This window comes from Hibiscus syriacus, unplaced genomic scaffold, assembly GCF_006381635.1.
Source record: "Hibiscus syriacus cultivar Baekdansim isolate YM2019G1 unplaced genomic scaffold, ASM638163v2 tig00005294_pilon, whole genome shotgun sequence".
Classification (NCBI taxonomy): domain Eukaryota; kingdom Viridiplantae; phylum Streptophyta; class Magnoliopsida; order Malvales; family Malvaceae; genus Hibiscus; species Hibiscus syriacus.
The window spans coordinates 1,074,717-1,092,674 of NW_024062052.1; the positions used below are offsets into that span (position 1 = coordinate 1,074,717).

Sequence of the window (17,958 nt, forward strand, 5' to 3'; positions counted from 1 at the left end):
AAGATACCATCTTTAATGACCCTGTAAAAAAATTAATATCAAAAGTTTATAGAATTGATACGTACCATAAGTACTGGATATAAGAAGTAGATTTATTCAATGGTAAAGTAAAGAGATTAAGTTGAAGTGATTTTTATATTAGAGGGACGTGTTAGTACTTTCGCTAAACATCAATTCTGAATTATTCGATTTTTTTTTTCTCAGAGTGCTGGTATGGTATTTTCTTTTTGTAAAGTAACAGTGGTGGTATTACAAGAATCGTAAAACAGAGTGAGAAAATGGGGCGGGCGGGGGGTAATAATGACTAATGTCGGGTTCCACGAGCCTTCTTCTTCGTCTTCTCTCTCTTTCTGCAAAATCTGATGCCCCCTTCTCTCTGAAACCAATACTGTCGTTTCTCTCTATAAACCATTCATTTTTTGACATCCCCACACACGCCCTTCACGCATCTCCATAAAATCATTGTTTTTATTATTATTTTCTTTCTGTACTGAGCCCCAATTCAATTACTACAATCCAAAACTATAACAAAAACCCATATCTCAGTTTCATCAATCTCAAACTGTTCTCTGTCTTTTCTCTGCATGGACGGTCATTTCTTGCATCTCTACTTTCAACGGTCAGATTTCTATCTTCCCCCTTCCCTCTGTCTCTTTGATCATCCATTCGTTTGTCCTTGTAGATATTTTAGTGGTGTGTTGTTCTTTTAATTGAAACAGTATTGTTTTTCCTTTTTGTTGGTAAAGAATGGTTGGCTTTATGGGGTTGTTTTGTGGGCAGGGATCATGAATGGAACTACTGAATCGAAGTTTCAATCTGGGTTTTTCTTCTTCTTTTTGTTGTTGTTCTTCGGTTTTGGCTACGGTTTTCGTCGCTAATAGTATTATTATGGGCTGCGGACCTTCCAAATTCGACGACTTACCTTTGGTAAACCTTTGTAAAGAACGCAAGGAGCTAATCAAAGCGGCGTCGATTCACCGTTCCGCTCTGGCCGCCGCTCATGTGACCTACTTTCACTCCCTGCTTGACGTTGGTGAAGCGATCCGTAAGTTCGTCGACGAAGAGCTCGTCGTCGGATCTGCCTCTTCCGTTGATTCCCCTGTTCTCACATTGCCTTCCGACGAATTCAAATCCTCGAAAAAGAACAAGAGGAAAGACGACAACAACGTTGTATCTTCTTCTTCAACTTCCCTTTCACATTCCACTGAAGAACGCGGAAAAAACACGAGAAAAGGCAAAGAAGAAAGTGATGGTGAGGGGTCTCATCTGGATTTGTCATCTGGGTCACCTTCTATTTCCGGGTCAGGTTCCGGTTCACCTTTGGGTCACGGTGAAAGGGACCATAGTCATAGCCATGGCCACAGCCACAGCCCAGACCAAGAAGGACCAGCAGCGCCTTATGGCTACAACTATGGCTATGGCGGCTATGGTGGATACGGGGGTTATGGTTATGGCTATGGATACCCTTACCCTCCCCCTCAAGATAACAGGGGGACTAATGGTAATTCTTCTTCTTATATGTATTACATGAAGAAATCTGCAACACCTTCTCAATCTTTTGTTTATCAGGAGCCTGAAGGACATAATGGCTACTCAAGTTATACAAATGGAGGCTTTTTTGGGTACCCATCGGGGTCTCCGAGAGGAGAACATGGGTATGTGCAGAGAAATTCTCCTCCCCGGCCACCTCAACCACCACCTGCTCCGCCGTCTCCACCGAGAAATTCGACATGGGATTTTCTTAACGTGTTTGATACTTTTGATAACAGTGGTTATCCGGGTTACTATCCTGCGTCTAGATACGGTTACGGGTCGACCACCAGTAGTCCGGACTCAAAGGAGGTGAGGGAGAGAGAAGGAATCCCTGATTTGGAAGATGAAACAGAGCCTGAGATGTTAAGAGCTGCTCACAAAGAAAAGAGGAAAATGGTGAATGAGGAAATGAATCATAATTATAATAGTGGTGGTAATAATAAAATTAGGGACTTTGGTGAAGGGACTTCAAAGTCAGTTCCGGTTCAAAGGGTTAATGGTATTACCGAAGCCTCAACTTCAAAGGCAGTGCCATCAAGTAAAAGCGAGAGCTTGGAGCCTGGGGATCATATTAATATTAGTTCAAGTAGTGGAAGTCCTGATAATATTCTTACAAAGAGTCCTGAGGAAGACTTTCCGAAGAGCAAAAGGGTCAGTTTTGAGGTTGAAGAGGTATCTAATATGGATGTTGACTCTTCCAAGCTGAGTAGTTTAACCACATTGTCCGTCAATGGCACAAGAGATCTCCAGGAGGTTGTGAAGGAGATAAAGGATGAGTTTGAAACTGCCTCTAGTTATGGGAAAGAGGTTGCCGTTTTGCTTGAGGTTGGCAAGTTGCCTTACCAGCAACGTAAAGGAACTGGGTTTGGAGGTGAGTTTTCGTTTTTTTTCCTTTCCGACAAATTCCTCTTTGGCTCTTCATTTTTGCTTCTTGTTGGATGCTTGTGATTCTGTGAACTTAGCCTCTTGAATATGGTTGGTTAGGCTTTGGGAGAGAGATGTTTAAAGATTTTATTGAATTGGTATGTGTGAAATTTGAAAACACTGAGCATTAGTTCAAACAATGCGACAGGTCGTCTATAAAGTTAACCCCTTGTATTATTTCATGATTTTATTTGTTCTATCCTTGTGTACGTAGATGATTGAATCATTTGTCTAAATAGGTTTGAAGTTCTATTGGTTTTCAGTCATTTGCTATGCTCTGCTTTAGTGAAGCATACATCTCTTTGGTGCAGTGAAATTTTCTAGGATGCTGTATCTGGTGGCGCCTAACATTATATCATCTCCTCCACCTAAACCATCAATACCGATAACTTCTAGGACAATGAAAATGGCAAAAGAATATTGTCAGATTCCAGAGCAGGATGAAAAGCATCGAAATCTTTCATCAACTTTGGAGGAGCTTTATGCATGGGAAAAGAAATTATATAAAGAAGTCAAGGTATGCCAGTTATATGACTAAGGATAAACTTTGCTTCTTTACTTGCCTGATATCTATTGCTGAATCAATTTATATTCGAGGATTGAAAAGGTTGTAATTGTATAGCATAATATTTATCATTCCTTAAGCTATAGTTCTTTTAGTCATTCATTTTCTTGTATAGTCAAAATGTCATGCTTATTTGATTGATTTTCAAGGTTGTTACTATCTGAGTATCTAATATTTTCCTTGGTTTTCCTAGCTAAGCTGGATTTCCTCTGTTTTTGTTATTATTATTTTCATGTTTAATAGTCGACTTTCCCCCCAGTTTCTGTCATTTCAACTCTTACTGCTCAAGTGAACAAAAAGCTATCAATAATTGTCGGATTTTAGAACGTAATGTGCGGTAGTAGCATTTAAGTGATTCTATATAATTTGGTGTCCTTTGCATGACTCTGCTATTTCTTGCACTTCGATTCAAAATTAAAATCCCAAGCTAACTAATTGTCGTTCAAAAATGTTTTGAAAATATTTTTGAATGCTTATTTTTACCATGATTTTAGGATGAAGAAAGGCTACGGGTTATTTATGAGGAGAAGTGTAAAAAACTGAGAATGTTAGATAACCAGGGAGCAGAGTCCAGCAAGATTGATGCAATGCGGGCTTCAATAAGAAAGTTGTTGACAAAGATTGATGTTTGTATAAAGGCTGTTGAAGCTATATCAACTAGGATACATAAGCTGAGGGATGAAGAACTGCAGCCCCAGCTCACCAACTTGGTTTATGGGTATTGAATTTTGTTGTTTTCCTAGTTAGATTTGATCATCTGTTACATGGCTTCATGTGATTCTAGCAGAATCAGTATTTTATTTTGTTGGTTGTTTTTGTTGAATCCACGCACAATTAATGGATTCTGTCATTGTGCATGCAAAACATTTTTAGCTTCTAGTTTTAGATGTATTCAATAATATGTTGTTGCAATGGTGAATCGTGCATCTGCATAATGATACTTGCATGTATTGCTGGTATGTCTGTGGTTTGTAAGTGGAGCCACACGGATCTTTCATTATATTATCTTGCAACTTGTGGGGGTAAATGATGGAGTTTTGTCTCGTTCTTCTTGTCAAATTTAATTTGCAACTTCGAAAAAAGATTTGTGGAATGTTTTATTTTTCATATTGTCAAAAACTTCTGGAGGCCTTCACTTTTATATGATTGGTACTTGATATCCCTTTATCTGTTCGGAGGTAGTCAGTCTGTTTAAGGTTTTCTTTCATTTGAACTGATTGTAACACCTGTTTCTTCGTTTTACTTCTTAGGTTCTTAGGCAATGATATGCGGCCCTATTTTTTTTGCAGGTTGATAAGAATGTGGAGGTCCATGCTTAGCTGCCATCAGAAGCAGTTCCAAGCCATAATGGAAACCAAAGTTCGATCTTTAAGAGCAAATACTGATTTTCAAAGAGATTCGGGTTTGAAAGCTACTATTGAGCTTGAGATGGAGCTTTTGGACTGGTGCACTCGCTTTAATAATTGGATCAATACCCAAAAGGCATATGTTGGGTCCTTGTATGGGTGGCTCATGAGATGCATTGAACGCGAACAGGAAATAACTGCTGATGGGGTCGCTCCTTTCTCCCCAGGCCGAGTTGGGGCACCGCCAATTTTTGTAATTTGCAATGACTGGTACCAAGCAATGGATCGAATTTCGGAAAAAGGTGTAGCAAATGCCATGCAGAGTTTTGCTTCCAGCCTACACCAGTTATGGGAAAGGCAAGATGAGGAGCTTCGTCAGAGGACCAAAGCACAATATCTCTCAAAGGATTTCGAGAAACGGCTTAGGGAGTTACAGTTACAGAGACATAGGATGGATCAGGAGCAAAAAGCAGTATCGGATAAAAATGCTGTATCCAAGGTTCCTTCCGAAAGCGGAGTTTCACCGCTGGATGACCTAAAGGTGGATCTGGATTCCCTTAGGAAAAAAATAGAGGAAGAGAGAATCAGGCATAAGGATGCCATCAAATTAGTTAATGATGCTGCTTCAAGTAGTTTACAAGCAGGTTTGGTCCCAATCTTTGAAGCCTTGGGCAACTTCACCTCAGAGGTTTTGAAAGCACATGAGCAGGTCAGACTTGGAAATGCTGGAGTCTCCTAGCTTTGGTGTCTGGCATGGAAGACAGCTTGCCTTTGTTTATGCACATTACTTGTCATGTGAAATTACATCTGCCAACAAAGAATGTCGGCCTCGGATGTCTGTGAAGACAGCTTGCCTTTGTTTATGCCCATGGCAGTATGCGCTGATCACGGATATCGGATTAGCTTACTTCAAAAAAACGAAGGGATTGAACAAAACAGACCGAAAGAGACGAAAGTGAAGAAGTTTGAGGTCGGGTTCTTGTAGGATCATTGATACAAACTGGAAGTTGCCAGAAAAGAGTTGATCCCAGATTATCTTCTCTTGAATCCTTAATTCCCCACTAGTTAACTAAAATTAACCCCTTGAATTATATAGTTAGGTAGTAATTTTTGTACAGTAAAAATATTCATTTATTGATTGATTGGGTAAGTTGACCTTGTGAGAGGAGGATTGTAGTTAGAAGTTGTAGATCAGTTAACTTAAGAAGAAAAATTTTGACTGGTTAGATATATGGAAAGGCTCTTGGCGTTTACGTTGGTTTTCAATATCCCTTCAGGAGGCAACGTTTTTATTTTTATTTTAGGTTAACTAATTAATCACTTGTTTTATCTATTTTTTCTAATTAATTTTGTTTTTTCTAATTAAGATATGATTATCACAAGTTAACTGTTATTAAATATTTTAAAATAATTACACACTTGATCATTGTTATTTACATATTTTATTAATTTAGCCATACTTTTAATAAATTGAATCTTCTAATCGAATAATATCTCGTGTTACTAGTACCATTGATGGAAAGAAAACAAAGATTTTGGGGCCAAAGTGATTTAAAAAAAATCAAATATGTGCCCAACCATTAAAACAAAACAAATACTCGATATAAGTTGGTGGTCAACATATTTTTTTTGTGATAAGAGATACTCATGTGTAGCTTTTTCTTCTTTCTTTCCCCCCATTTTGGGAGCTACCGAATATATGTAGAAACTTGGAAAAATAAGCATAGCCGTTTTAGACACGCACTCACTTCCGAGTTTGAGTGTCAACTTACCTTCAACTCTTGACTCATTGGGTTCTCCATTCTTCATTGTCGGAAAAGCTGATGGATGTTATGTAATTCGTTGGCCGTTGGGAATTGAATACACCTATGGGGGTTTATGTTCTAGACGGGTACGTTGATTTTTCAATATGGATTTGCTCTTTTAGGTGGAATCAATCAAGTTTAATTTAGATGTGAAACCCTAAAATTAATCTATCAATCTCGAGATACCATGTTTTCTGTAGGTCACGAATTCAGCAAAATGTGATGGATCTAGCTTCCATGTCCACCAGTCGCCCCAACCCAAGCTAATGCCAAAATATGTTCCACCTGTTTAAATTTCCTTGGATCATAAATAGTTGAAGTAAAACGTAATATTAGAAGAAAGGGTTTTGTGCCTCAATACCGAGAATAACAAATTGTTTGACCCAATAGGACACTCTAGGTTTTAATGGTCCCAGTTAAGTGAGCCTCATGTGGCTATTATTTTAATATATTTAAAGGGACTTCTGGTAACGAGCCCCTTAAGAAATTATTTAAAAAAAATAATTACATAATTTAAAAAAAAGAGAAAAGAAAGATGGAACTCATCTCCTAAATTTAAAAAACTAGTCGTTTAAAGCTGTTGGGAAATAGGCAACTATAACATCACTTTCCAACAGTCACCATTGAGCTCGTCAACTCGGGTGATGAGTTTTGTCAGATTTTTGAAAAACATAGTCATTTATAGTCGTTGGGTTTGAAGTTATAAATAGAGGTTTGGGGTTTAGGAATTTTACTGTATATTGTTATGAAAAAAATTGAGAAAAAAACATAGTTTCTAAAGAATTCCTAAAAAATTGTCTACTTGAGAAGAAATGTTACGCCTTGACAGTGTCCATATTTCTTCGTTCTTACTTCGTCCGGAAGAAGAACAAGGCATTCATCAACGAGGAATGACATTGAGAGATCCACATCAGCGGATCGTTATATATCTACAACAATTCGTCATGTATCCAGCCACATTGCTATGTGGTTTTAAGGTGAACCCGACATTGATTTCGGCTCTGATTGAACATTGGAGGCCCGAGATGCATACTTTCCATTTTCGAGTGGTGAAGCGATGATTACTGTTGAGTTAATCGATCGGATGAATCGGCCAAGAGGGGGTGAATTGGCAATAAAAATTTCGGTGGAAGCTTTTGCAGAAAATTGAAAATATTTGCACAACGATTTAGAGTGGTTCGACTTTCTCAAACAAATTCTACGTCTACTAACTTAACTATCCACACTAAGGATTTTCCACAAATTCACTAATTTGTCTTTCTTTTGAGGACAAAGAGTAACCTTACACTTCCCTCAATAATTATACCCCAAATTCTTGAGAACACTATCTCCTAAAGAGAAAATTACAAATTTCGCAAACTTACAGAAAAACCTCTCAAGACAAGATGTTTGCACAATTATAGAAAAAAGAAAGAACACTAAAAAATGAATACAATTGAGCACAAATGGTGTTCTTGAAAGCAAAATGAATATTGAATGGAAAATAGGCTTGAATTGCTCAAACTTGAGGTTTGATGTTTTCTCTTTGATTCTCTCTCAATTCTTGTTTCTTGTTCTTCATCAATGGCTTGAAAACTTGTTTAAATACACCTTGGATTGATTCTAAACGTTGGGGATCATTGGTGAAGTCAATAGACCCGTTGTGGTATGTTTTTCATTTAAAAATCTGTTGGGAGCGTAGGTGTATCGGTACCTACCAGGGGTATCGGTACACTAATTACATTTGATGTTTTTCTGAGCCTGGAGTGCATCGGTACATCGGCTATGCATCAGTACCCTTATTTTATTCAAAATTTGGGTGTATCGATACATCTAAGAGTGTATCGGTACCTCCCTTTATACAAATTATTTTTGGCTCGATTATAGTTCGAAATACTTTGTAAAAATTGTTTCAAAAATATTTTAAGATTGAAACACAATTTTACACTTAAGTAAGGATTAAAATTGACATTTGAAAACCTGGAGTAATATTTTTGATATTCGAATAATTTAATCGAATATTATTTTTGAAATCGAATATAAAATCTTAAAATTCATTTATACTTTATTTGTTATATCGAAACATAAAAATGTTTTCAACAATCTCCCCCTTTTTATATAATAAAACATTTTAGTAATTTTAAGATTTTATTTTTGAAAGTAATTTTTGAAATCAATTTTGAAAAATTACTCCCCTTTCTTTATTCTTCCCATTTTTGTTAAATCAAAAAGACTCTATGAAAACATTTTAAACAAGTTTTTAAGGAAAATAACCAATTGATATATATATTGATATAACTATAGCTGCTAAGATCACAATCAAGAGAATTTGTTAGCCATTACTCCATAAATCAATATTCATAATAATAGGTAATGGTAATTGGTCATATTTCAACTAAGATGTAAATGATGCAAAAATTAATGAAATCAATATAAACATGAAGTTCAAATTAAATAGTCAAACCATTCAAGCAAACATATCCAAAATCCAAAACACACAAATCCAAAACATTCAAAATGTTTTAACAATAAGTTCAAATTCAACATATGAAAACGAGCAAGAAAAGGTTTTAGTCATCTATCGGTGGATCGGGAGGAGGAAAATGTGCTCGTAGAGCAGCCATATCGAGTGTGAGAGCATTGAGTTTGTCGTCCATAGCATTGAGTTGATAATTCATTGCTTCATTGTTAGCTTACATCTCTCGTTGATTCTCTAATTGTTGAGCCCCCATGGCGGTTAAGTAGAACTCTATGGATGCAAACCTCATGTCCAATGTCTCCATGAATGAGCGAACTCACACCGAGTTTAAGTGGAAGTCTAGGAGAATTTGAATCGAGGCAACTCACACCGAGCGTCAGTTGGAGTGAAGGTCTCTTACTAGAAAGATGTAGAAGCCATCCACACAAAGAGAGTCATTCGTCAAGTGGGACACCGAACAAGGCATGAATACCTTGTTCAGTGGAAGGGACTTTCTGAGAGTGAGGAGAGTTGGGAACCTACCGAAGCCCTATGACAATTTTGAGATCAGATAGACCAGTTTCATTCTAGCCGCGCGACAAGGGCATCACTAGAACTAGTCATTTCGACGTGACAAATATCTTAAATATATTAAAATAATAGCTCACATAAGTCCCACTTAACTGAGACTATTAAAATAATATATCCAACGTGTAACATCCCAAATTATGGATTAGTGACCAAATTGTAAAGTTTTAGAATTTGATGACTAAAGTAGAAGAATGAAATAGTTCAATGATTATTGGATATATATGATGAAGGTTATTTAGTAATTATTAAAGGAAATAAAGGGTAAAATGGTCATTTGATCATTTAAGGAAAAAAATGGAATTATATACACGTGGAAAGGGAGAGAATTCTCCAAAATTCTCTTCTCCTTTCTTCTTCTTCTTCTTCACGTGGAAGCCAAGAGCAAAGGTAAGTTTGATTTTGCTTTTGATTTCTTGAAAGTTTTAAGTTGGATTTGAGTCTTTGAGGGTTATATAAGCTTAAGGAAAGCTTATATAAGTTTAAAACACCAAAAAGATAGAATTAGAAAGGAATTTTTATTAAGGGTTTATAAATGAACTTTTGTTATAGAAAGGTTTTTGAAGTTCTAAAGTTGGATTTGACTTGCCATCAGCTTAATTAAGAAGTATTAAGTGTTAGAATTGGATTTGAAACATGTGGAAAATAGGGTATGATTCTTGAAATTCCTAAAGAGGAGAGGATATTAAGGTTAAAGATGAGATAAATGAATATTAATGAGTTTAATTATGTATATGAAAGTTAGGAATATGAAAGGGGTGGAAATATGAAGGATTTAATCCAAAAAGAAGGATTTTTCGGGTTCAAAAAGAGGTTCTGGGCAGAGTGCATCGATGCATATTCATAGTGCACCGATGCATCAATGTTAAAACCCAGAAATTGTTTGAAGGTGCATTGATGCATTGGTAGTGCATCGATGCACTCTTTTAAAATAAATACATCGAATGCAATTTGTGCATCGATGCATCCCATTAATAAGGAAACATCGAATGCAATTAGTGCATCGATGCATAAGGCATGCATCGATGCATCCCAGTAATAATACAACATCGAATACATTTTATGCACCGATGCATCAGTAGTGCATCGATGCATACCTTCATTAAAAGATGAAATTGACTTTTCTCTTGGTCTAAAGAGTGAACCATTAGAGTATATTAGTTATAATACTAATATAGATCTATGTATGATGATGTAGATGTAGAACGTGATCCCGTTCCGGATCAATTGAAGGATTATAATCGAATCAAAGCAAAACTAAGGTGAGTGCACATTCTCTAGTATATGAGGTTCAAGGGAAAATAAGACTTGTGATAAGTCTATTTCCAATAGTGAAAAACATGAATTCATAGAAGTATGTATTTGTTATGATTTATATGTGTGCATGTATATGTGTTATTGATATGAATATGGTAAGTAAAAGAGATTAATGGTGATGATAAGAATAATAATAAGGATAATGAAGTGATAGGTATATGTGAATATAGGTATTGATATGTTTTGTATGTATTGTAAGATGATATGTCTATGTGGTAACATGATAAGATGACAATGAGTTACATGTCATATGAACACATGAGAAATGTTATGAGCCATATGAAAGAGAAAGTATATGTGATACATGAGGGTGAATCCTATATGACATATGAATATGAATTCATATGAAAAGTGACATGAATTACATGAAAGAAACTACGTGATTACATGTATATGTGAATGAAACCATGAGCTTATATGAATATATGATATGGTTACATGAATATGTAAAAGGATATAAAAGATAATGCCCATGTTATGTGTCATGAGAGCTAGGGGTATAGTTGGCATGCCAAGAGTCGAGGGTCTATGTGGTCCTTCGGGATATATATGTATTCTTTGGAACATGTGTGAAGTCTGGTGAGACACATACTTGATCCCTAGTATATGTATATGATTCTTAAGGAGTGATATGTGGTCCTTCGGGATATATATGTATTCTTTGGAACATGTGTGAAGTCTGGTGAGACACATACTTGATCCCTAGTATATGTATATGATTCTTAAGGAGTGATATTTGGTCCTTCGGGACATTATTATATGGCACTCCGGTGCAATTCTACGCGGCACTCCGGTGCAATTCTACGTGGCACTTCGGTGCAATTATATGAGCTGTGGTGACAACATTAGTGCACAACTTCTATGTACTCGCATATCTTTAGTTCTCACATGAGTATCATGGGCTATTAAATAGATAATATTAATAAAGTGATAGGATAATATGTTTGTTCCCTTGTGGAATTTCATGTGTGATATTGATTGAACAAATAGTAACTTATAAGACTATATGATGAAAGGAATCAATGATAGTGATAAAATAAGAAAGAAATGAAGATGATAATATAATTGATTGAGTGTACGTGTTTTATGATAATATATATATATGGTTTACATGACATGGTATGTGTATGTGCAATTGGTTATGGTATATGTTATATGATATGGACATAAGAGATCATAGGAACATGAGATAAGATATATGAATGATAAGGACATATATGTATGCATATATTCGTTACATGTAAAAGTATGAGTGGTATGAAATGATAGTAAGAATTGTTTAGGTATGATTATTAGTTACCGTTTACCTTATAAGTTTTTATGCCTCACTAAGTCTTCTACTTAGCGTGTGATTGTTTCACACGTAGGTTTCGAGAAGAGTAAAGAGTAATGCGGAGCAAGACAGGTCAGTTCTCCTTACCAATTGTCAGATCAGAAAATATATGTACTGGTTATAGAGTGTAGTTGGCATGTAGTCTAAAGATATAAATTGTATGAACTCTGATATATTTTGTAAGCGTTTTGAATGAGTTAACTGTTATCAAAGTTTTTAAATTACTCACTATTTTATACGAATAAATGTTTGAAAAGTCAATGTGACACTTCGGACTCGTATCCGGGTCGGATACGGGTTGGGGTGTTACATTTAATGGTATCAGAGCTACGGTTTAGCCGATTCTAGGCTTAAATCGAAGTTAGAAGTGTTTTAAAAAGTGTATATGCCAACTCAAAGTGAAAAATTCTGATCTGATAGTGTAAGGAGTATGATGTCTTGCTAATAAAAAAAAGAGATTATTATGTGATAATAGAAGTATGATAATAAGAGCTTCGAAAGAAGTGAAAGGTAATAAACCTGAAGGTAATAGCATTCACCTGCCCTGGCCAGGCAGGGAGAAGAATGAACACCTCAGGAAATGCCTGTATAAAATTTGGAAAATTATTCTTCATGATTGAAGAATGTTCTGATGTGTTTTCAATTTATACTTCTTTAACTCATAGAATGAATGTATCAAATTAGTTGATAAAGTTGCGAGCACCCAAGTTCAAGGGTGGATTTGAGGAAGGTTCTATTGTTATAGACCTTTGGTTGAATGATATGATAGAAGGTTTTCATTTCTTCAAAGTGGAGATGTTGAATTGAGTATTTTTGTTACTACTTTGGTAAGTTAGAGTATGGTGGACAATTGTCACCATAAGAACGTTAAAAGATTAAATGATGTGATTAGAATTGTATAAGAGTTCAAGAATAAGTGCATTGATGACCAATTTATAAAACAGATGAAACTAGAATACACGAGCTTGAAACAAGGGAGTTACACCTTGTATGAGTATGATTATAAGTTTATTAAGCTAAGCAGAATTGCTGCTGAGTTAATTCCGACTGAAAATGATACATGTGATATTTTGTTAGGACTTGCGCCTTAAATTAAAAGAGTGTTACTGGTTTTGAATTTGTTATCGTTTCAAGAAATGTTTAATTGTGTTAAAGCTTTAAAGGGAAAAATCTCAGAACGAAAAGTTTGGAGAAATAAAATCTTAGATGATTAAGAGAATTAGTGCTTCATAGAATTTTCGCACCATCAAAGAAAGGTAGAGATTCTGGTTCAACTTTAAACCAGACATGAATTAGTTGTATTCTCCGTCAGAGAATCAAATCAGATGAGAGTTCGACAGACTCCAACAGTAGGGTTGATCTTGAAAGATTAAACAAAGAGTTAATTGAGGATAAGTCAGGGTTAAAGACAACCCTTGTGAATTGGGTTAAAAGCTCTTTTAGAAGTTATGTAAATCGAAGCAGAAAAAGTATTGAAATCTGGTGATTTTTTTTAAACAAGTGGAGAAAAAATAAGTATAAGAATGGTAAAGAATAAGGTTTTGTGCGAGTAAAGTTGACTATCAAAGTAATGAAAATGTGATAAGGAGTGATGTTTATGGATAAATATATGTGATATAAAAGAGCATGGGATTATGAAGAACATGATATGGTTTAGTTATGTATAAGACAATGCTGATTATAAAAGGATAAATGGATAAAGATCAAGGAATGAATTAAGTGTTTTGCTAGAAATTAAATAATGTGAAGGATAAGAAGTATTTTAAATGTATCAAGTGAGGTAGATACTGTTTTTGTATTTAAGATGGAAAGAGTTAACGTGGGCTAACAAGATTATGGGACAGAATGTATTGAAATTACAAGATTTCAAGATATGGTAGGTTATGATAACCAAATATGAAGTGAATCTGGATACAGTTGTATACTGTGATTATAGTAAAGTGATAGAGTGAAGGAAGTGAGGATTCAAATATTTGAGTAAAACTAAGGATTGATAAGAAGAGTTTAAGTATGGGTACATCAATGATCAGTTTATAAATAAAGGAAGTTAGAATGTTAAGCTTGAATAATGGAAGTGAAATGGTGTATGAGATTGAATGTTTATTTGATTAGTTGAGTAAACTATTGTTGAAATAATTCCGACTGCAAAGAATGTATATGAATGGTTCGATGAAGGTAATAAAGGAGACAAGGCATAATACTGTATATGAATGAAAGTATGGGTTCAATAAGTGAATTACACTGGGTTGTTTTTTACTGAAATGATGTGTAAGATTAATTTGATCAGGGCTTACGCCCTAGATTGAAAAGTTGTTATTAATTAGCTGTAATGGCATGGATGTTAGAATTATCCGATTTGAAGGAAACATAAAGTAAGTTAATCAAATGAGATACGAATATGGATGTGGTTGTATATTTTGATCATATAAATATGATATAGGCAAGGAGATAAATATTTATATGTTTTAAAGAAAATTTTGAAGGAAGAAAATACAAGAAAGATATGATAAGAATGAGGTTTTGTATAAGTGAAGTTGATTAGTAAAATTATAAAGATATAATAAAGACTGGTAATCAGAGATAAGTTTAAGTGATAGGAAAAGAGTATGTGAACATGAAAGAAAGATATGATTGGCGTATAAGAATATTTTGAGTTATGAAGAAAATGAAAGGATGAAGTTTAAAGAATTAGATGTGATAAAGATTATGTTGAGATATAGGTTATAAGTTTAACTAGAAGTAAGAAAGGTATGTCAGGTAATATGAGAAATTGTTTAGTTATGCAAAGTGTATGTTTAATCAGTTATGATGAAGATTTAAGGTTATGTTTCTTGGTCAAGTGGATGTAGTCAGAGAAATGAATAAAGATTTATATGTAGTAAGGAAGTTTTGGAGTCAGTCAAGTAAGGATGAAATAAAAGTTTGGTGATTCTTGAAAGACAATTGAAGATTGGCAAGGAATTTGATTGATTTATGAGTTGGAGTAATAAGAATTAATGTTATTGTCTATCTGATAAGTGACATGATAGGAGATATAAAGTAAAAAGGTAGTCGAATAATTGAAAAGATAAGAACCAAGTTATTAAAGATGATACAAAAGATTAAGTTCAGAAAGCAGCATGAGAACGTTAGAAGATATGTCCTTTTCAGGATGTGCAGTGAAAATTCGAGGACGAATTTTTTTAAAAGGAGGGGAGATTTGTAACATCCCAAATTATGGATTAGTGACCAAATTGTAAAGTTTCAGAATTTGATGACTAAAGTAGAAGAATGAAATAGTTCAATGATTATTGGATATATATGATGAAGGTTATTTAGTAATTATTAAAGGAAATAAAGGGTAAAATGGTCATTTGATCATTTAAGGAAAAAATGGAATTATATACACGTGGAAAGGGAGAGAATTCTCCAAAATTCTTTTCTCCTTTCTTCTTCTTCTTCTTCACGTGGAAGCCAAGAGCGAAGGTAAGTTTGATTTAGCTTTTGATTTCTTGAAATTTTTAAGTTGGATTTGAGTCTTTGAGGGTTATATAAGCTTAAGAAAAACTTATATAAGTTTAAAACACCAAAGAGATAGAATTAGAAAGGAATTTCTATTAAGGGTTTATAAATGAACTTTTGTTATAGAAAGGTTTTTGAAGTTCTAAAGTTGGATTTGACTTGCCATCAGCTTAATTAAGAAGTATTAAGTGTTAGAATTGGATTTGAAACATGTGGAAAATAGGGTATGATTCTTGAAATTCCTAAAGAGGAGAGGATATTAAGGTTAAAGATGAGATAAATGAATATTAATGAGTTTAATTATGTATATGAAAGTTAGGAATATGAAAGGGGTGGAAATATGAAGGATTTAATCCAAAAAGAAGGATTTTTCGGGTTCAAAAAGAGGTTCTGGGCAGAGTGCATTGATGCATATTCATAGTGCACCGATGCATCAATGTTAAAACCCAGAAATTGTTTGAAGGTGCATCGATGCATTGGTAGTGCATCGATGCACTCTTTTAAAATAAATACATCGAATGCAATTTGTGCATCGATGCATCCCATTAATAAGGAAACATCGAATGCAATTAGTGCATCGATGCATAAGGCATGCATCGATGCATCCCAGTAATAATACAACATCGAATACATTTTATGCACCGATGCATCAGTAGTGCATCGATGCATACCTTCATTAAAAGATGAAATTGACTTTTCTCTTGGTCTAAAGAGTGAACCATTAGAGTATATTAGTTATAATACTAATATAGATCTATGTATGATGATGTAGATGTAGAACGTGATCCCGTTCCGGATCAATTGAAGGATTATAATTGAATCAAAGCAAAGCTAAGGTGAGTGCACATTCTCTAGTATATGAGGTTCAAGGGAAAATAAGACTTGTGATAAGTCTATTTCCAATAGTGAAAAACATGAATTCATAGAAGTATGTATTTGTTATGATTTATATGTGTGCATGGGTATATGTGTTATTGATATGAATATGGTAAGTAAAAGGGATTAATGGTGATGATAAGAATAATAATAAGGATAATGAAGTGATAGGTATATGTGAATATAGGTATTGATATGTTTTGTATGTATTGTAAGATGATATGTCTATGTGGTAACATGATAAGATGACAATGAGTTACATGTCATATGAACACATGAGAAATGTTATGAGCCATATGAAAGAGAAAGTATATGTGATACATGAGGGTGAATCCTATGTGACATATGAATATGAATTCATATGAAAAGTGACATGAATTACATGAAAGAAACTACGTGATTACATGTATATGTGAATGAAACCATGAGCTTATATGAATATATGATATGGTTACATGAATATGTAAAAGGATATAAAAGATAATGCCCATGTTATGTGTCATGAGAGCTAGGGGTATAGTTGGCATGCCAAGAGTCGAGGGTCTATGTGGTCCTTCGGGATATATATGTATTCTTTGGAACATGTGTGAAGTCTGGTGAGACACATACTTGATCCCTAGTATATGTATATGATTCTTAAGGAGTGATATGTGGTCCTTCGGGATATATATGTATTCTTTGGAACATGTGTGAAGTCTGGTGAGACACATACTTGATCCCTAGTATATGTATATGATTCTTAAGGAGTGATATGTGGTCATTCGGGACATTATTATATGGCACTACGGTGCAATTCTACGCGGTACTCCAGTGCAATTCTACGTGGCACTTCGGTGCAATTATATGAGCTGTGGTGACAACATTAGTGCACAACCTCTATGTACTCGCATATTTTTAGTTCTCACATGAGTATCATGGGCTATTAAATAGATAATATTAATAAAGTGATAGGATAATATGTTTGTTCCCTTGTGGAATTTCATGTGTGATATTGATTGTACAAATGGTAACTTATAAGACTATATGATGAAAGGAATCAATAATAGTGATAAAATAAGAAAGAAATGAAGATGATAATATAATTGATTGAGTGTACGTGTTTTATGATAATATATATATATGGTTTACATGACATGGTATGTGTATGTGCAATTGGTTATGGTATATGTTATATGATATGGACATAAGAGATCATAGGAACATGAGATAAGATATATGAATGATAAGGACATATATGTATGCATATATTCGTTACATGTAAAAGTATGAGTGGTATGAAATGATAGTAAGAATTGTTTAGGTATGATTATTAGTTACCGTTTACCTTATAAGTTTTTATGCCTCACTAAGTCTTCGACTTAGCGTGTGATTGTTTCACACGTAGGTTTCGAGAAGAGTAAAGAGTAATGCGGAGCAAGACATGTCAGTTCTCCTTACCAAATGTCAGATCAGAAAATATATGTACTGGTTATAGAGTATAGTTGGCATGTAGTCTAAAGATATAAATTGTATGAACTCTGATATATTTTGTAAACGTTTTGAATGAGTTAACTGTTATCAAAGTTTTTAAATTACTCACTATTTTATACGAATAAATGTTTGAAAAGTCAATGTGACACTTCGAACTCGTATCCGGGTCGGATACGGGTTGGGGGTGTTACACAACGAGGTGACAAATTCTTATATTCTTAAGCATTTGCAGTAGATTGCAAAACAAAATCTACAATACCATA

At 34.5% G+C, this 17,958-nt stretch overlaps 1 protein-coding gene across 3 annotated transcripts; it reads left to right on the forward strand.

Moving 5' to 3' along the window:
* The first annotated feature begins 295 nt into the window (after positions 1-295).
* Positions 296-5,525, forward strand: LOC120199089 (protein ALTERED PHOSPHATE STARVATION RESPONSE 1-like). Of its 3 annotated transcripts, none has more exons than XM_039200294.1 (5): positions 296-619; positions 781-2,404; positions 2,769-2,974; positions 3,517-3,740; positions 4,312-5,525. In XM_039200294.1, the coding sequence occupies exons 2-5, from the start codon at positions 790-792 to the stop codon at positions 5,105-5,107; spliced, it is 2,841 nt and encodes a 946-aa protein (XP_039056225.1). In that variant the 5' UTR covers positions 296-619; positions 781-789; the 3' UTR covers positions 5,108-5,525. The 3 variants fall into 3 exon arrangements, with proteins under 3 accessions (XP_039056225.1, XP_039056224.1, XP_039056226.1); XM_039200295.1 differs by lacking the exon at positions 296-619 and having other exon boundaries at positions 1,104-1,501; positions 1,570-2,404; XM_039200293.1 differs by lacking the exon at positions 296-619 and having other exon boundaries at positions 710-2,404.
* The last annotated feature ends 12,433 nt before the right edge of the window (positions 5,526-17,958 follow it).

Excerpts from the sequence above, each read along its gene's own strand:
- LOC120199089 (XM_039200294.1), top strand. The coding sequence starts at position 790 with ATGGAACTACTGAATCGAAGTTTCAATCTGGGTTTTTCTTCTTCTTTT. Across the intron at positions 2,405-2,768 it reads TAAAGGAACTGGGTTTGGAG|TGAAATTTTCTAGGATGCTG; the intron begins GTGAGTTTTCGT and ends TCTTTGGTGCAG. Across the intron at positions 2,975-3,516 it reads AATTATATAAAGAAGTCAAG|GATGAAGAAAGGCTACGGGT; the intron begins GTATGCCAGTTA and ends CCATGATTTTAG.